Below are 21,088 nucleotides of genomic sequence, written 5' to 3' on the forward strand. Positions count from 1 at the left end.
ATTACAGTATAAACTACAGCAGAAATGAGACACACATTGTTTAATGTTGTTATGATTTATTATGAAAAACAAAGTAGGCAAAATAAGTCTCTGCAGCATAAACCTCTTAACACTCCCACAAATACAGGAGAATTTTCTCCAGAAAAGGACAATGCTTTTCATCTGGACATGCGCTTCGATGATGCGTTTACATTTTGCTTTGGTTTATCTTAATGTGTGTGTCTTTTACTAACATCTTTAGAGCACCTGTATTGAAAGGAAAGTGTTTTGCACAAAGTAGCTTTCTACATTCATTAAACTGGCTTTAAAACTTCCTATGATATGTCAATGCACCTCACAGAGCTGTGGAAGTTCATGAACATACAATTAGCAGTTCCAAAGAAATACTCCTTAGGCACCGTAGTGTGTAAGGCAAGGATACTGTCATAAACATTAACAGGGAAGAATACAACATGTTTCTGCTCAACAGCAACATGGGAAATCATTAATACTGTTCTTAGAATAGGATTTCACTTCAAATTAGCATGGATATTTATTTGAAGCTGATTAGAGCATCGCGTAGAATACAGCCTGACCGAAGAAAGAGTAACACACTGTATACTTCACATGTTAAGGTCATTGCACCATTGTGTGACATAGTTCACAATCTGGCGTCTTTTGAGAGTAACGCCCCTGGGAATGGAACATGGACATGTGAATCCCTGCTTACGGAAAGCACCGGCCGCACCCGCTAAACGAAAGGGAAAACCACTATGGTTACAGTGAGGGAAAAAAGTATTTGATCCCCTGCTGATTTTGTACGTTTGCCCACTGACAAAGAAATGATCAGTCTATAATTTTAATGGTAGGTGTATTTTAACAGTGAGAGACAGAATAACAGCAAAAAAAATCCATAAAAACGCATTTCAAAAAAGTTATAAATTGATTTGCATGTTAATGAGGGAAATAAGTATTTGATCCCCTATCAATCAGCAAGATTTCTGGCTCCCAGGTGTCTTTTATACAGGTAACGAGAAATGATCATGAGAACGGTGAGGAATCAGCCCAGAACTACACGGGAGGATCTTGTTAATGATCTCAAGGCAGCTGGGACCATAGTCACCAAGAAAACAATTGGTAACACACTACGCCGTGAAGGACTGAAATCCTGCAGCGCCCGCAAGGTCCCCCTGCTCAAGAAAGCACATGTACAGGCCCATCTGAAGTTTGCCAATGAACATCTGAATGATTCAGAGGAGAACTGGGTGAAAGTGTTGTGGTCAGATGAGACCAAAATCAAGCCCTTTGGCAGCAACTCAACTCACCGTGTTTGGAGGAGGAGGAATGACCCCAAGAACACCATCCCCACCGTCAAACATGGAGGTGGAAACATTATGCTTTGGGGGTGTTTTTCTGCTAAGGGGACAACACAACTGCACCGCATCAAAGGGACGATGGACGGGGCCATGTACCGTCAAATCTTGGGTGAGAATCTCCTTCCCTCAGCCAGGGCATTGAAAATGGGTCGTGGATGGGTATTCCAGCATGACAATGACCCAAAACACACAGCCAAGGCAACAAAGGAGTGGCTCAAGAAGAAGCACGTTAAGGTCCTGGAGTGGCCTAGCCAGTATCCAGACCTTAATCCCATAGAAAATCTGTGGAGGGAGCTGAAGGTTCGAGTTGCCAAACGTCAGCTTCGAAACCTTAATGACTTGGAGAGGATCTGCAAAGAGGTGTGGGACAAAATCCCTCCTGAGATGTGTGCAAACCTGGTGGCCAACTACAAGAAACGTCTGACCTCTGTGATTGCCAACAAGGGTTTTTCCACCAAGTACTAAGTCGAAGGGGTCAAATACTTATTTCCCTCATTAACATGCAAATCAATTTATAACTTTTTTGAAATGCGTTTTTCTGGATTTTTTGTTGTTATTCTGTCTCTCACTGTTAAAATACACCTACCATTAAAATTATAGACTGATCATTTCTTTGTCAGTGGGCAAACGTACAAAATCAGCAGGGGATCAAATACTTTTTTCCCCTCATTGTATTTACTTTCCTGAAACAAAAAGGTTTTAGAAAGAAAAAAAAAAACAGGAAAAGAAAAGGTGCTGGTGTTTCTAGAGCTTGAGTATGACATGGAGTTGCAGACACACTTACGAATGATGCGCTTCACAATTATGTACCGTAGTTTAGCCTTGTAAAAACATGCTTGGCCTCTCAGCGACACGGTCTTGAACCGGGTGAATATTTGCCCTCAAAGTGCAGTAAACATGGGAAGAGATCTGTTATGGCTGCTTGGTTAGAAAGAGTAGCGCGGCTCCTAAAAATGAAGGTTTTATTCGTCTTTAGGTGTTGCTGTTCTGTACATGTACATCATAGAAACAACTTTATACATTTAAAAATTGACCAAAGCATGGAGGATGTCAAGAGCTGGCATGTCTGCTCTTCAGTGTATCAGGGCGTGTCGTGTCATAACTTCCTGGAAAGACAGGAAAAACCAGGCTTTGTCTCTTCCCTGCCGAGTGTTGCCTGTTGTTATTTTCTCCTTTCCAACAACAGAGGACTTTAATGCACAGTGGAGATGGTCTGTGCAAATAAAAACACCATCGCTATCGATCCAGGAAAATCTAAAACGATAATATTATTATTATTAGGCGAGACAGTAATGCTAAAGCACCATCGCACATAATGACTCGAGTTGCATTGAATAGCTCTTGTAATCTGTGTTTCCGCTATCCTGGCAGTTATGACACAATATATCCTGAAACGCTGAAAAAGCAGACATCCCGGCTTCTGAAATCCTGCATTATTTGATGAGTTGTCCATTTGGAAATGTTGAAAGTGGTTAATATGATAACATCAAACCTAAGTGCTGTACAACTTATCTACACACTACAGCAACACGTAAAGACGCATCAAACCACAATTCCAGGAAAGGGACTAGTTTCCCTTCATTCTACTCCAGAAACTGGTCCAGTTTCTTCTTGATGTTGTCGAAGGCGTCCTTGCCCATGTAGTCCATGTGCCCTTGCTCCCACTCCCTCCTGTGGTCCGGGCTGGACGTCTCTGCTTCAAGGTTGATGGAGAGCTCGGACGCCTTGGCCACCAGGTCCATCTGGGAACAGAGCAACAGGCGTACTAATTATCACACACAAAACACGACTGCCCTTAGAGGTACATAATTACATTCAAATGCAATGGAAGGTGTATCAGAGAACTCAGCTGGATTTTGAAAATAGAAACATGCTTAATAAGCCGTCACTCAGTCATTTTAAAAAGCATATTTCCTAGAGCACAACAACTTCAATCTTGTCACCCTAATGGACTGTATATCCAGGCAGTAATTATCACTCTGTGTTGCCTAAAGAGCTAAAGAGTCATAAAACATCAAACTAAAACTACTTTGGAAGCACAGTGAGCTTTTTAAAAACATGCATGATTGATTCGAGTGATATGGGAGGGAAATTAAACATATTTGAAGGCAATGTTTGCATCCTTATAGGCATCACTGAAAATAAAAACATTGAGAAAGAAACATAAAGCTACATAAAGCTAAAATAAAGCTACACTCAGATACAGAGCATCGAGGTCCCTCAGTCTGTGGTTGAACTCGTATGATTAATCATTTTAGAGATGACAGAATTGACTGACATCATTGTTCAATCATACCAGCAGGAGTACCGGTTTTCCTGTCCCAACCACCGAAGAATATGTAACTAACTCTCTTCCCCAGCAGATGGCAGTGTGTTACCAGCTACAGCACAGACTTCCCTGCACCCTTCACTCCACTCATACGATTCTCCGCTGGCATTGAATGAAACCCGGTTGCCGGTGGATATTATTTATTAGTTAATTAAACCAAGCACTCCTCTCCAATTGCTTGAGAAACATAAGCAACCTCTCATGTCGCAAAGTCTCTATAATGTCGAATAACAAAGTCAGTGTTGAATGCTTACAGTGAGTCTTAAATCATTAAAAGCCATCTCTATATCATAGCACAAGGAAACTTCTTGGCTCGCTTTTATTAGTTATTAGTCTCCTTTGCAGTCTCGTAACTCTGTTCATATGCAGGTTCATGGGCCAGGTCTGCAATTATAACTCCAGAAAGAGGACGCACCCTTGCACAGGTCATTAAACCAAATCTGCACTGATTAATTATACTTCATGTGAGTTTTAGCTGTTTTGCCAGCTCAGAAATAGCATAAATATACTGGTATTACTAGTTTATTTCATGCCTTTTGCAACCGAAGAATGCTTTAACATATTACTCATACTCATACTAAATAATGTGAAAGGCCTACCAACAATACAATGCAAAAGTGAGCAAAAGGAAACCCTGCAGAAAAGCTGTCTGTGCTCTCAGTGAATCACTCATATTTTCCTCCCCTCAATGGTGGCTGGTGACCTGCCCCTCTGTCAATGCAGCCCCCGAGAGACGTCCCAGCGGGAAACAGGGCATCGACGTTTGACACAATAAACCCCAGAACCGATACACAGTAATAACGAGCAATCAGTCCAAGGCTTTGTCTGCCTTCAAAGGAACCTCGAGAGACTGACAAAATCTATATGAATTGCTTGTGGGCTTTCAGGGCCTGGACAATAAACTACGCTGACATTTCCAGCTCAACAGAACTCTATGAAATAATGTGTTTTGGAGAATACACTTAGACATTGCCTGGGAGAGGAGTTATGCGCTGTGAGGAGTGTCTCATACGGTCAGGACGCGCACTGAAGGGCACAGATGTACAATAGTATTCCAGCAAAGTCCCCGCGTATCCAGTTTCGCACCCTGGTCTGTCTGGGGTTCGAAGGATTTGTGGGTGATCGCTTTTTGATGAAGGTTAGTCGAACTGTAAATTCAGAAGCCTCGGAGAGCACCTTGGACAGATGAATAGGCTCTGGTGACAGGATTTCAGCCGTTCTGAGTACATAAATATGATATTTCCTAGTGGACGCCCTTACCCAGAGCGACTTACATTTGTTACAATATATCTGCTTTTTTTCCCCACATGCAATTACCCATTTATACAGGTCTTCAAAGAAACATCAAACTCTCAAAACTGCTGACACAAGAACAGCTGGTTTCCTTGTGGTTCTCAAAAGGAAGCTGAAGGTGGAAAAACAAGCTGAATTTACTTATTTTTTTATTAATTGTTGTGTCTCCATGTCCTTTTTATAATAATAATAATCTCCTCTGCCTAAAGGGATGGTGGAACATTTCCAGTTATAGAACACAGAAAATCTATTTCCATCAGTTAAAATTAATTGAAAATGTTGTCACCATTACTTTGCTTTTCAGCTGGTTTGGCTGAACGTATAATCGTTTTTTTCAGGTTTAGACGAATCAAGTGGGTTGTACGGCAAAACCCACCATGACCGAAATACACTCCTGGACAATCCCTGGCACGTTAACGTGTTCAGGTCTCAAGTTTTATTGATAGTCTGCACGTGATCCTTGGATCACTTAGTTATTTATGGACATCAAACGAGCATGATGGGGCGAATGGGCTCCTCTCGATTGGACACTTTCTTATGTTCTTCTTATTTCATTCAGTTGGGAGTAAAAAAATCTATATACAGTTAAAATTATCAGAATTTCAATTAAATACATTAAATCAGTATTTAAAGCATACTTATTTTAAAAAACAAGTAATTGTGTTATCATCCATAAATATGTTTAAATTATGTATGTGTTACATAGTTTGTGATTCTAGCCTAAAAGCTATGGTTGCTTGCTTATCATTTAGGTCAGGGGTCTCAAACTCAGTTCCTGGTGGGCCGTGTGGATGATGCTGGTTTCCCTTCCAACTGAGCCCTCAATTACTTCATTTGTCTAATTAATTATTCTATTTGATACATTTAAACAATATATTGCAAAGTAATTTACAGTTGATGGTCTAAAAGTGCATTTGATTCAAGGTATCTTATAAAATATAAGATAAGTGTTTAAATGTATGTTGCTAATTAATCAATTAGATCAATTAAGAAATTGAGGACTCGGTTGGAACGAAAACCAGCACACACGGCCCTCCATGGATTGAGTTTGAGAGCCCTGATTTAGGTGTTTACTTAAGTTATTTATGATTATTACTGGTATTATTTTTATACAGTAGGTTAGTAGTGGAGTGTCCTGGCTCAAAAAGTAGTAATATCTCTTCCAATGTCATGAATTTAGAGGTTGATATTGATATTAAGAGTAAATAAAACTGGAAATTTGTGCTACAGGTTTTGAAACTGGGATATTAGTTTCTGATCAGCCTAAAGAGCTTGATTGGCTTCTAATCTGGAAGAAGGAGAGGCGTAACTGTGCCACGCTGGGCCTGCCGAAACACTGACCCATAGAGGCACAGCGGATGTAGATGCAAACACTGTTAGAAGGATGTGGCACCATGACAGATAATACAGCTAAAATGAAAAGCTTAAACTAAAACACGCAAAGAAGAGATTAAGGAGTAGAAAATGTTCAGTGTAGACCAGGGATTCACAAACCTGCTGGTTTTTGTTCCAACCAAGCTCTCATTACTTAATTGGGCCTTAAATTGCATTGTTAGTTCAATTAATGATTCAATTAAGCAATTAAGATCTCATTTGGAACAAAAAGGGGGTCGTCCAGGACCGGTTTGGGAATCCCTGGTGTAGACAAAGGAAGTTCAAAAAACGGTAAAACTAGCTAGTGAAATTTTGTATCGGGTGACTACATTTTTGCATCATACCTGTTCACTGTCAATCGCACAGCCTTTTAATTAGAAAGAAACTGGATGTCAGTATTTTGAACCAGAAAACTCCAAAGCGATTCTGTTTTCCTAGCATTCTAAACAATCTAAACCAAACACAGCCAAGGCATGCCACAGCGCGACCAGACGCTCTATGCGCTCATGTTGTACCAGGTCTATGGCAGGCGTTTCAGAGGGACTAGGCTCAGACGAAGGGGCCGGGGTCTCACACTCGGCAACACCGGCGTCTGCCCCGGGAGGATCCTCGAGATTTAGCCACTGCTGAACCAAAACCAAGCATTAATCCACAAGACACATTGTCAGCAATGAGCTCATAACACCCAACACTGATATCATCAACTCTGACACTTTAAACATATTTATTTTAAGTTGCTTTTTATATATATTTGCTTATTCAAATGACAAAGAACAGATGATTTCCACACAGAGGATTCCACACAACTCGACATTTTCAGCACGAGTTGTTGAATTGGAACCACATATTTTACATTTCTACAGCGACTATACCATCTCACTGAACATTTCTCGCCCGCCACAAGTGTCACTGAGTGATTAGAACAGAAGTCGGATGTAATTCAAGATCTGACATCGGCGTTAACACAGGCACGCAACCGGTTTAATGTGTCACAGGACAATAGCGCTTTGGGAAAGCCGCATCGTGAGCAGACGCTCCAGGCGCATTCCTGGACGTTGACTCACCGCGTGAAGGTTTGTAATTTTTCTCAGATGTGTCCCACCCGAACACTTGTCTAATGGACTCCGGTTATTGACAGCCGACGGTAGGTTAAAGCTGGAGAGTGTGTGTATAGACTGTCTTCATTTTTCCCCCAAAATGTTGCAGATGTTGATGCATACGATTAATTTCATGGGACAGAGGAAGACCTGACTAGACAAGGCCCTCATACAGATGAGCAAACAGTAATCGCATGAGCACGATAACACGCCCCCCCGATCTGCATAAAAGGACGCTGAATCGCCCCCCTCCCACCCTGTGTTCACCTCTTCTGACTCAATAAAGTGGAAATGAAACCTAACTTGGTACCTAGTCTTCAACTATTTAACAGAATTTATATTGCATGTGATAAGTAAATCCAGCAGTAAATAAAAATATCATAAACACGTCACGTCAAGGATGGAGTAGGTGGTTTATCTGTGTGGGAGGTGTCTATCTTGGCGTTTTGGTTTTAACGTGTTGCCTCCGTGTTATTAGTTCCACTCATACACTAGAGGAAGGATGTCGAACACATCCGTTGCACTCAGAGGAGCTACAGGCCCGGGGGACGTTGCCTGACCGCGGCTCCATGTCGTCTGAAGCCGGTCTGACGCAGCTCATGATGGAAGGTGGACTCCAGAAGGGATGGGATGAGAGATGGATGAGAAAGAGAAACCAGGGGTCGACCTGGGCAGCGTGGAAATGCATTTCACAGAGAGTGTAGATTCGAAGTCAATAAATCTGTGGTCTGGAAGGTCAGCGCGGTTCCCCTGCTGGAGAACGCTTCATAACGGCCCCTTTAAGAGCAAAAGGCTCAGACAGGCAATCAGGGAGACGCCCGAAGTGGATGATCTACCGGTATTCATTCTGGGCTGGGAGATTCATGGCTGTGGGCAAATATGGTCTTCATTGTCAACCTCAGAGTCCCCGCCTCGTAACCACTCCTCGGGAAAAATCGTAAAACAAGTGAAATACACTTACAGTTGTCTCCGTGGACGTGTCAGACATGGGGGGGTCCTCTGGTTGTGAAGGCATCTCTTCACTCGGGGAAGAAGATACCGGTTCCTCCATGTCTGTGACTTCTGCACTTCCTGCGTCGTACTACACAAATTAGAGCACGCAAATGGGATGCACAAATACAGAACAGGCCCCCAAAAAACACCTCCAGGAACTATATCCATCACATCACAAACTGCACACTGCGGCCGTGAATGGATGCAGATTTAATTATACAGCACCGTAAATTACCTTCTGTGGTGGTGGCCCTGGGGCCTCACAGTCTGGGTGCTGCATCAGTAAAGGGACCACATGCGCGCTGTACACCTCCCACCACAGACTCACAAAATGGTCCAGGGGGTGGCCGGTGGGCGACTCCAAGTCCCGAGACACGGCTCCGGTCTGGGGGTTATACTTATAGTGCCACGGCTTCACAGAGCCAATAAAGTGAACTATTCTGGCCTCTCCGCCATACCTGCAGTAAACATAAGAAACATAAGAGCATAAGAAAGTGTCCAATCGAGAGGAGCCCATTCGCCCCATCGTGCTCGTTTGGTGATCAAGGATCCTATCCAGTCTGTTTTTGAATGTTCCCAAATTGTCTCTTCAGCCACATCGCTGGGGAGTTTGTTCAGATTGTGACGCCTCTCTGTGTGAAGAAGTGTCTCCTGTTTTCTGTCTTGAATGCCTTGAAGCCCAATTTCCATTTGTGTCCCCGGGTGCGTGTGTCCCTGCTGATCTGGAAAAGCTCCTCTGGTTTGATGTGGTCGATGCAACATTTCCGTTTATCATCCAAACATACTGTATCTGTCTCTTTGTCTCTCTCTCTCTTCACAATGTTTACAAATGAACTTCCAAATCAAAGAATACATCTGCTCTGGCGTCCTATAGTAACTTTAAACCATTATTTTCAATGCAAATTCTGCATTTATAGTCTACAATAGTGTGTCCACAATCTTTTCCAGTCAGGCCCACATATCAACCACCTGAATTCAATCTTTAAACCCTCTCTGAAAACACGATTTATACATCTGTGATATACAACAAACTCTATTCAACAGAGATTAAAATAACAGATAGGATAGATACTCACTTCTGGAAAGCTGGCAGGTAGGTGTACACAGCGCTGGTGCTGAGGTTGTACACAAAGGGCAGATGTTTGTCGATGTCCCGTACAGACCAGTCACTGAAGAAGGAGTTGAGCAGCCCCTGGTCTCCTCCTGGACAGAGTAATGTGAACAAGCAGGACAAAGACAGTGTTGTATCAGTGCCGTCTCTTCATTACCACCCTCGTTTTCCCATTTCCAAGCAACCACTTCTGCCCAGAGATAAACACTGATGCATGACAGCCTCTCGCGCTTTGATGCACCTCGGATTATAACATATTCAAAGGCTGCCCTTTAGGATTCGCAATTAAACTAAAACTGTTTTTGACCTTTGCATTCAGTTCAGCATAGTTCAGGCCCGGCTCGAGTCAGAGGGGATTATATTTAGCCTGTGCATGGGTTGCACCGCTCAGCTCTTTCAATGCCAGATTGTTGTGTTTTTCACTTGGGTCTATAAGAATCACAATGCTCAACCGCTTCCTGGGAAATCGCCTGAGAGCGCGGCTTTGTGTGAAGGAAAGCCGTCTCATGATTCATTTACGACTAGTTTTTCTCTTCCCCCATGATGCGGTTGTATCCCTTATCAATATCATGTTGTAAGAAATGTGGGGGAAGGAATGCAGTTGGAAATGAAAGCTGGATGTAGTGACTGTGAGAGAAGAGGAAGAAAATCGCGGACAGACGAGTGCTGCAATCAACAGTCTGTTACTGAAATGTGTTTAACAGGGTTGGGCCATCTGAAAATACTGTCACCATTTGTGTAAATCCATGTGAGCTCAATATAGACGCCCACTGTCCCACTCACTGCTGGAACAAATGTTAAATCAGAGGGAATCAATTTAAAAAAAATACATACAAGATAAAAACTGCGGTTTATATATTAATGTTCAACTTGCATTACAGGCCCTGGTTGGTTGATTTTGTGTGATGCCACAGCGTACACTAATCACCTGTGTCATTAGCGTGTTTCGACTCTCATGCCCAGTGTACGGCAGCGTGTACCGCATGCAAAGCATTCAGCAGGAAAAGCCAGCCAGGGTCCCGAGGGGATCTGCTTATTAAATGCACCCATTCGGGAAATAAATGCATCAGACTGTAGAGAATGAAAATCTAATTTAATCGTACATTTAATTTAATTCATAAACATAAAACAGCAAGTAGACGCATGAGGCAATGCATTTAAAACATCTAAATAAATAAATTAAATCAAATGCTTTAAAATAAGATACGTTCCCTCCTGTGCCTTATCTATAACCCAGTAATGCTCCGGTGCTCAGCACACACCACGCCTCTCTGGCACATTCCTCGACTACCATGCTCGTCAAACATCTGCAGGATGTTACTGTGCATCAAAATGCATGCACTGACAGGGATGTTTTGGTGAGAAGCGAATGGGTGACGCTGTCGAGCGTGTGGAGCTCCGCTTTCTGGAGCCCAACATATCACTCAGCTGGAGTTTGAACACACTGTATACATGGGATTCAGTCCTACTGGTACCACAACAAAGACAAACTGAATAAATCAAAACAAAAGAAGAGTCAGGAGTTCCCAGCCCTGGCCCTGGAGGAGCCCCTACCCTGCTGGTTTTTGTCCCGACCAAGCTCTAAATTACTTAATTGAACCTTAATTGAACTAATAATTATTTTGAACAGTTGGGGTTTTAAGTGAAGTATAGAATTCTATAAATAACTTATTAAAGAACGAATTATTTAAGACACAATTTAAACAGCCAAATCTAAGCAGATTGTTGCTTCAATTCAGGTTCAATTAAGTAATTAAGAAACATAAGAACATAAGAAAGTGTCCAGTCGAGAGGAGGCCATTCGCCCCATCGTGCTCGTTTGGTGTCCATTAATAACTAAGTGATCAAGGATCCTATCCAGTCTGTTTTTGAATGTTCCCAAATTGTCTCTTCAGCCACATCGCTGGGGAGTTTGTTCAGATTGTGACGCCTCTCTGTGTGAAGAAGTGGAACAATTGAGAGCTCAGTTGGATCCTCCAGGACCATTGTTGGGAACCCCCTGTCTTCCTGAAATGCTTGTCCACAAACACAGTTTCTAAACACAGGCTGCCATATTTCCCCAGGTTTGCCATTATTCGTACGGTCTCCTATGAAGCCGATGTTTTCATATTAACTCTACAATATCTGTACTCAAAACTCACCATCGAAGCTGCCATTCTCCGTGGCAAACTGCAGCAGCCTGTTGTAAGTTTCCAAGGAGGGTCTGAACACAAACACACCGGAGTTGAAGCAGTCCGGCCAGCCCGGGTCCGGCGCCGCAGAGAGCTCCTGCCGGTCAAACAGCTCGTCCACGTTGCACAGCACCTGCAGGTCAGCGAGCACCAGGACAAGGGGACAGGGACAATGTCCACACACACACAAAAAAAGTCTTCCCAACACTGCTGTAATCACATGCATGCTTTCTCAGTTAAACATTCACATCATCGCCTGAAATTGCAAAGTTGAATAACCGCACTGCGTCAGTGAAGGTGTGTGTATCTGTCCAATATCAATCAATCCCATTTACACGGCACCTGATCATGACTGACATAATCAAGATACACAGAAACTAGCAGAAGAGAGATACTGACGCACACCGAAGACATCTGAGGGCAATCTATCAGCCATTGAAATTGATCTAAGTTGTGGGCAGATATTCTTTATATTGTATATATGAGAATAATGGGCCAACTGACAGGTGACACATCTCTCCAGTGAAAATTGTGTCTTAAATGCTTGTGAGGGGAGGATAACTGACGAGGTTTAAAGGACAATGTAACGTTGGACCAGTCATTTGGTCAGATGTCACGTATAAGACTTTTGTTTAAAATATTTGTTCAGATTTTGTTTGGGGTGAGAAGAGAAAAGCAAACATATTAATTCCCAGTTAAATTTGACCTCCAATTACTGTGGTCTGTTTACAAGCCTCTGGATTCTGAAGCTGACATGTTTAATGAAAGCCGTGTCGGGTTCAAGGATGATAAACTTAGTGGGTCTCTGTGATCTGTTACTCAGTGAGAGGGTTGACCTGTGCTGATGACTTTTCACCTCTAGGCTGGACTTTGTTTACCAAGCAGTGGTCTGTGAAGAGAAACTAACTCACATGAAAAGAAACGTGTTGTTTGTTTTCATTGAGCCAGAAAAGGACTTTCCTTTGATCCCCAGAGTGAACTGTTGGGGTTAAATGAAAACGCTCCACAGCAGGAATGAGCGCCTAACTCAGGTATTCAGGTTCCCACAGACCCAGGTAGAGGAATTTAAGGTGCCGGGGCATCACTCACTAGCGTGTCGGCATCCAGAAACACACCCTTGGTGAACTGCGTGAGGGCCCAGCAGTGCAGCTTGGTGAAGGTGATGCCGAGCTCCGGGCGTCTCATCAAGGCCAGGTGCGCTTGGTCTCCGCTGTCCAGCGCACTGACCTCCACCACCTCGTCAAACACACAGGTCAGGGCGTCCCTGGGGGAGGACAGGAGAGCAGACTGTGTGAATCGGGGGAGTCGTCGCAGACACACAGATTTGTGTGGCATAGAGACACTGCCTGGAACCTGACGACGTTCAGGATTGTTAGGAATGCACTTCTCGTCCAACAGCTCGCACCCAGCTCTGTATTCTCTGAACAAACTGACGGCGCTTTTTAGTTTACCCCCCAAAAATGCCACATTAGCCAACAGAATCTTCCGTTTCAGTCCCTGTCAGGCATACAGGAAGACGGCATCACCTGCAAGAGTAACAGAGTTCAATCTGACAGATAATAAACAATCCAACACACACAGGCTTGCATCACTATGTGTTTAAGAGCAGGGCAAACCCGAGACTCACTTTTAACACAATTTTAAATGAATTCAAAATTCTATATTGAATTCTTAATTGGCCAATTTATCGTTTATTTTTAGAAGCTCTGGGAATGTATATTGACAAAGCCACAGGGGTTTAACGCAAAGTGCCCCTGATGGCCAGTAAGTTTAATCAGAAGACAGCACGGTTTGTGCTGCTTTACTACAGTAAAAGCAAAACCTAAACATCAACACTACAAACTGACTCGTGGTGCTTTTCAACATGAGGTAAACACAACACCCTCAGCCTGTGTACATTATTGCACTTTTCCAAAAAAATGTGGTTGTTGTTGTCGTTTCCGTTTATTAAATGCACAACAAGAAATGCATCCAACCTACGAAAACAATACAATACCTCCTTCAGTTCAGAGATTTAAAAAAATCTCACACACACCAGAAGTCCAGTAATAAAAACCATCATGACAGTTGCTCTTTCGACAGCACATTTACAGAGTGCATGTGTGCACTTTGCCTTGATTGTTCAGTTCTTGATGAATTTACTCCTCCGTTAGGATACTTTATGTTTACATGCGATTAACGCATACATCCACCTCAAACCCCACTATGGGTCTCTGATTATCTTGTGATTCGACAAGGCTTCGTGTAAGGGTTGTGGCTGAAGGTAGGTCCTGCCAGTAGGGATGTGCGGACTCACAAATATTGTTGAGGAGGATGTAAGTGAAACTGAGAATATGTACTTTAAATATTCTGTCTGTGTAATTTTCCATGCCTCACAGCGATATTTTTCATTGTCATTCTGCTGCTTTTTCTCCCTCAAATTTAAGTAAGGAAATGAGCTTGACAAATAGCATTTAATTCATCCAAACATCACCGAGACCGATCTCATTAGGAGCAGATGCATTTAGTCCAGCCGTGCCTGCAGCACTGAATTCAAAGGGGGACAAATTAGTTCTCTAGCATCTATGGAATTAAAAAACAAGACACAGCCATCTTGTCATAAGATTGAAGTGGATTTTTATTGATTTATGTTTCACGTATTTATCATGAAAACTGAAATATACCGATTTCGTTTTTTAATCTCATCCTCAAACAGGAAAATACGTCATACTGCGGCCCTGCTCTGTTCAAATTAAATGAGTGTGTTAAACCACGCATATGAGCAGAGCAGTGTGTGATGTGGGGAACAATGTGGGGAAGCAATAAAAAAGCCAAACAATGTCAGGGTATATTGTCAAAAGTGTAGAATTGAGAACAAGGGCAGTGATGTTCAGACTGTACAATGCACTAGTTAGAGCTCATCTGGACACTGTGGACAGTTCTGGGCTCCACACTTCAAGAAAGATATCGCTGCTCTAGAGGCAGTTCAGAGGAGAGCAACCAGACTTATTCCAGGTCTGAAGGGAAAGTCCTACTGAGAGACTGAGGACCTGAACCTTTTCACCCTGGAACAGAGCAGACTACGTGGGGACTTGATTCAAGTCTTCAAATTCATGAAAGGCATCAACCACATCAAACCAGAGGAGCTTTTCCAGATCAGCAGGGACACACACACCCGGGGACACAAATGGAAATTGGGCTTCAAGGCATTCAAGACAGAAAACAGGAGACACTTCTTCACACAGAGAGGCGTCACAATCTGAACAAACTCCCCAGCGATGTGGCTGAAGAGACAATTTGAAAAAGAGAAGGATGGTGTTAAATATCAAGTGACACTGTGTGTTGGCACTTTAACGCTACACAGTGGATCTACACAAGATCACAATCCTGGTCTAATTGAATTCCTCACAGCCTCATACTGAAGTCATTGTCACCTAGAGAATGGCTGTGCTGCCCAGGACAGACTGAAGCCGTTTCATTACAGGGTGTTGGGAATTTACAAACACAACTTTAACAGGATGGAGAAACCCCTGCTTTTACCATAAGGAAAGACAGTGGCTGTTCACTCGGTTCGCAAATGAAAGCTAAAAGTGGTTATGAATCCGCTGAAGAAGAAAATGTCTTCCTAGTCTGTGTATGAATAAACGAGTGCATTGACAGGGATACAGTTACATAGTGGCTAAAGACTAAAGGACAGGCCGTGGACGCACGTATCAGCAGTTTTATCCACTGGAGGGACTCTAAACATGGCACATATTAAATTACTCCTACTCGTGTGCACTACATGTTACACGATAGCTTTGGGGACTAAAGACCTTGACATTATACAGTGTGAGCAAGTACAGCCGGTCAGGAAAGACATGTTGTTGTGCGGACCCAGACCAAACCAGCAACACTTCTGTGCAAACTCAGATCCCTACACCAATCAGAACTGAGAAATATAGTCCTGGCGCTGACGGCAGGTTCTCAATGGAGAGAGGAAAAACCTGCCTGGGCTTTGTTTTTTGTTTTGCCCAGAGACTGCTCTGTTGTATTTTACGCCTTTGCTGATGGAAAAGACGAGACGTGTGTTAGATATTGCATTTGTCTCCTTACCGTGTGCTGCTGGAGACCTGTGGCGTGACCAGGACCACGGTCTGCCTGGAGGTCCGGTGCTGCCGCAGGGACTGACCCAGAGCCAGCGCCCCATGGGAGTAAACGTCGCTGGTCGCCAGAGTCACAAACGCCTGGTCTGTTACTACAAAGAGGAAGGACACAGGAACCCGTGTGAATGAGTTTTCTGTCCTCATTGTCATTACCGTTCCACTAACTTCAAATAGCAACAACATTGTCTACTGCTGTGTTTATTTGTTTAGATCACTTCATATCAGATATCTCAAAGTGCTTTACAGAGTTAAGACAACTCAAAATGTGTTAACAATACACAAATATTCTCACCTTGGATTAAAAAAGATGACAGAATTGATGATGATGAATTTGTAATAGACTGCTTGAGAGTTTCCATATATTGTACTCAGCCTGAATCAGTAATTATCCATCTATGTTCAGACTCCATTCATACCTGGTCAAAATAAGCCCCACACTCAGAAGAAAATATTCCCAAATTCCCCAAAGTCTTTTGGCTACTTTAACAAACCAATAAAGCTATATCTTACATCTCCAGTTTCTTGTTATGCTTTAAATTTAATGTTCACTCACTTTATTCTAGATCATGTAAAATGTTTACAGGTCTATATTTGATTTTATTGTATTTATGTTTTTTATTTTGCTATACGTTTTTTGTATGTTTACCAGTCTGTAAAGCGCTCTGTGGCTACCCTGCGAAGGGCGCTATACAAATAAAAATGGATTGATTGATTGATTGAACTGAACAGGATTTACAAATTGAGGAATTCGATCAACCACAGTCACAAACAATCTCCTTACGAATAAAGAATAAACGCGTCGATCGTGTCAAACATGATTATGACTGAAAAGGACAAACCAATGCAGAGATTTTAATACAACTGAAAAGGAAAAAAGTGTTTCCAAATTTACTGCACGTTCTATATTGTGAAAAGAGTTGGATTCGTGTGAATTTGGTCAAACTTATATCACAGAACAGAGAGAAGAAAGTCGACGATTGTTATAATGATCATAGCTGTGCTTTTTCAAATGATTGCAATATTTTAGAAAACATGAATTTATTTCACGCTTTCTTGCTCTTCTCAATCAACAGTACATTGTTCAGGAGTCCACGGAGTACTGAGTATGAAACACAAATGCCAGTGATCTGTGGTTTTCAGTGGGGTAATCATGAGATCTCAATGCTCTCGACACAAGCGGCAAGCATTTTGAATTGCTTTCTGACCACTGCATTGATTGTTTCTGCAAAATAAAATGGATGTGCCTGCGAATGCATGACTGAGGTGATGGATGTAATTGAGTCGCTGTGACCTTTTCTGTTCTGTTTACCAAGAAAATCAGTGGAAGTAATTAAACTGTAAATAAGCAACTATGAAATATCCACACAAACAAATACACAGAAGCACACGCATGAACACACGCGCTGGCACAGACACACGCATACATGCAGGCAGATATATACAGAGAGATGGACGACACCTTTAAAGTGAGATGTTTCTGAACTGGCTTAAGAAATGGCCGTTTCTTTAACTAGTTTTATTTTCATTCTGGGTTTAAACATGCATTTTAAGACACTGAATCTCAATGACTAACAGAGCTTTCCAAAATCTTAAGATGTCAATCAAATGCATTACATTTGAATTCAATATAATCAAAATTACTATACATATACTTCATTTAATGGGTTGATAGTCAATATAATACTGAACAGTCTGACTAGTAGAGACCAAAGAATTAGTGTTTCACCTCGTACGAGAAAAGATGGAGAGTTGGGGACGATGTGTCTTTTGACAGATACATCAATGTAACATGCATTTTAAATACCTTTGTGTGAGGTTACAAAAGGCAGATAAAAACATTTGATCTAATGTTAATACCTAATGTTTTTGCTCTCTCTCTCTGATTGGTTTGTTTTGATTTCTAAGGCAAAACGGCCCAAGAACAAGCAGGAACTAAAGACAGCTGCAGTGCAGGCCTGGCAGAGCATCACTAGGGAAGAAACCCAGCATCTGCTGATGTCTATGGGCTCCAGACTTCAGGCAGACATTGACTGCAAAGGATTTGCCACCAAGTACTGAGCCTCACAATTTAATTCATGATTATGTTAGTTTGTCCAAATACTTTTGAGCCCCTAAAATTGGGGGGAACACATATAAAAATGGGTGTAATTCCTACACCGTTCACCCAATTTGGATGCAACTACCCTCAAATTAAAGATGAAAGTCTTCACTTAAAGCACATCTTGTTTTCAAATCCATTGTGGTGGTGTACAGAGCCAAAAGGATGACAATTGTGTCACTGTCCAAATATGTATGGACCTAACTGTAGGTGAGCAAAATGTCATGATTTAGTAACTCGTATTCAAATGTGTTAGAGGCAGAGCAACGAGAAAATATGCACGTATGAATGTATGTATTTATTTCAGTTTGATTTTGTTCTCCACCTGCTAGATTTGTAAACCTGAGATAAGGAAACGGCTTTAGTTCCCCGCTAAAGTATATTAAAAACATTGTCTGCTAAGGCTTTCACAGATGGCTGGAAAACATAAGCGTCTTCTCGTTGTAACCTTCAAGATCTGCATTAGAAGAAGAAATGTCCCAATGACAGGCACCACACTCAAATCATGCACAGTCCAATTAAATGTGAACGCACTGCAGGGAGAACTCAGGCCAGTCCTGCAATGACAGCACGTGACACGGGACCCGTGTTTCCAGGGTTATACCTGCTCATGAACAACTGCTAACCTGTGTTTCACTGACAATATCAGCTTCCAACGCACTCACTGTACTGTAGCAGAGGAACAAGGACCTGCAGTCACTTTGTAGGATGTCAGAGGATTTAGCACTGGTTCTATGTACCCTGTTTCTCAAAAACACACTTTTTTACAGACCTTGTTAAGAAGAATTACCCTTCTGCCATTATTGGTTCCTTCCACCACATATTGGGTCTTCTTAGCAGATGAATCCTGTAGTTCCATTTCACTTTTGCAGTCCGAGCCTCAGGCGAAAAGGGAAAAGGTACTCTATAGTAATGTGTATGTCAAACTATTTTATGTTTCTGAGTATTTAAATACTGAACCTGAGATTAATTTCAGTAGGACCTTTAAAGTGTGTCTGTGTGTGTGTGTGCGTGTGTGGGTGTGTGCGTGTCTGTGTCTGAGTGTGTGTGTATGCATATGTGTGTGTGCGTATGCGTGTGTGTGAATGTACAGGTGAAAGGGTAGAAACTTGCTTCCGACATTCTCACACTTTGCTTGATTTCTTTACATGAATATGCTATGTATCATTCTTTTCACGTATGAGATTCCAAAGTGACACCTTAAGTGAACTTTTCTGGGTGAAAGCTTTAGAAATGTTAGTAAATTTGTGACACAGCTGTCCTTCATTGACATCACCATCTATATGAGCGGTTCCCAGCCCTGGTCCTGAAGAGCCCCTATCCTGGTTTTTGTTCCAATCGAGCTCTCGATTACTTAATTGAACCCTTTTGTAACTAATAATTTCCTAAATCAGATCCTTTTAATTATTTTAAACAGTAGGGGTTTTAAGTTAAGTACAGAATGGTATACAGAACTAATTAAAGAGCCAACTATTTTTTCAATAATTAAAAAAGTCAAATCTAAGCAGATTACTTCAGTTAAGGTTCAATTAAGTAATTGAGCTCAGTGGATACAAAACCCAGCAGGCCTCCAAGCCCAAGGATTGGAAACCTGATCTATATACCTATGTTTTATATATAGTCAGTGGACATTGTAATTCCTGTATGTACTGTTTTCCTTCCTTCTTTCCTTACATTATTTGTCATTTAGCAGACGCTCTTATCCAGGGCGACTTACATTTGTACCCATTTATACAGCTGGGCATTTCCTTCCTTCCTTCCTTCCTTCTTTTACAACAGCAAGAAAGCCATAAAGGATGAAATGCATGAATGCATCTTGTCTGGGCCCCTGCCTCTCATGATTAGGCTTGCTTTGGTACACATGAGCAGCACTGAAACATGGATGTGGGCAGCCTGCGCCAGCGTCTGCACACGTGTTACAATGTGTACAGTGTGCAGTGATTGGGCTCCTACACGATACATGAGCGGCCTGGGCGAGATCAAGTGTGATGCATTGAAAAACAAATCAACCTTCACAATAATGAAAACGCACTCTGTCCCAGATCAAACAATCCTGTGCTGCAGCAATGCACTTAGAAACAGCCCTGCACCTGTAGACGCGACTTTGACATTGAAACTGTCCCTGCAGCTCGCAGCGACACGCAGCTCCGTGTTTGACCCCCACAAAGCAAAAGAAACTCACCTGGCATGACGCTGGAGTCGGGCTGCTTTCCTTAAGAAAATCACTCCAGCAGGCAGATGACTGTGCGCCAGGCCCGGCCGCGCAGGGATAATCTCCTGTGTGTGTGTGGGTGGGTGGGGGTTGACTGCAGATCTGCGCTGTTTCAGACCCTCACACTAGCCCGGGCGCTGTGACCGGCGGCAGGCAGCCCCAGTCCGGCTGCGCAGGGAGTGACAGACGCGCTGGCAGAGCTGCGGATCTGCGCACTTCACTCTGCGGGACAGACAGGGGTGCATGCTAATGAAGCCGCAAAGCACGCTTTTAACACACACACACACACACACACACACACACGTGTTCACATGTAGTATTTGCCCATGCATTAGCCCTGCAGCCCGGGTTATGTTACTGTGAGCGTCAGTCCGTGCCCTTGCGGTCATTGAGAGCCGTGACGCCGCAGGGCTGGCCGCGCCTATAGGCTGCTGCACCGGCCCTGACTGGACACTGGATTCGTCCTCTGCTGGGTAATCCCCCCCGTGTGTGTGATCCTGCAGGGCCATGCTGCTGCAGACACACGTCCAGATCAGTGCGTGGAAAAAACTGTGGCATCTTCATATTAGCACAGACAACTCCATTAAGGTATGCACAATTCACAAGGTCAAACGTTCAGGGGGTGTGCATGTATTTATGCTTGCCATGTCCTCTCCATAATTTCCCCCCAATCTGGTCCTAAAAATCCCCCAAATCACGTATTTCCCCCTACCCAGAATGTAAAATAAAGTGAGGGCAGAGGGGTGCTGCTGGTGAAGTGAGGTCGGGTTGGGGGGCGAAATCAACTGTGCCAAACCCCTAAATTCCCCCAGGTTCAAAAAATGATCCCCCAACATTTCCCCCATACAAATGTTGCCCCCAAATTTCCCCCTGGGCTCTTAAAGATCCCCCAAACTGGCAACAGTGTTTGTGAGCATTGCATCAACTGTAT

The 21,088-nt window shown here is 42.8% G+C and overlaps 1 protein-coding gene across 3 annotated transcripts; it reads right to left on the minus strand.

The window, feature by feature from the left end:
- Positions 1-36: 36 nt before the first annotated feature.
- On the minus strand, positions 37-20,515 carry gyg2 (glycogenin 2). 3 transcript variants are annotated; one of them, XM_066705966.1, is made up of 9 exons: positions 20,128-20,513; positions 15,798-15,939; positions 12,813-12,987; positions 11,694-11,856; positions 9,518-9,644; positions 8,677-8,899; positions 8,410-8,529; positions 6,867-6,977; positions 37-3,097 (listed from the first exon to the last, which is right to left on the minus strand). In XM_066705966.1, the coding sequence occupies exons 1-9, from the start codon at positions 20,132-20,134 to the stop codon at positions 2,939-2,941; spliced, it is 1,227 nt and encodes a 408-aa protein (XP_066562063.1). In that variant the 5' UTR covers positions 20,135-20,513; the 3' UTR covers positions 37-2,938. The 3 variants fall into 3 exon arrangements, with proteins under 3 accessions (XP_066562063.1, XP_066562064.1, XP_066562065.1); XM_066705967.1 differs by having other exon boundaries at positions 6,867-6,974; positions 20,128-20,511; XM_066705968.1 differs by lacking the exon at positions 6,867-6,977 and having other exon boundaries at positions 20,128-20,515.
- Positions 20,516-21,088: the final 573 nt, after the last annotated feature.

Source organism: Amia ocellicauda, chromosome 6, assembly GCF_036373705.1.
Source record: "Amia ocellicauda isolate fAmiCal2 chromosome 6, fAmiCal2.hap1, whole genome shotgun sequence".
Classification (NCBI taxonomy): Eukaryota; Metazoa; Chordata; class Actinopteri; order Amiiformes; family Amiidae; genus Amia; species Amia ocellicauda.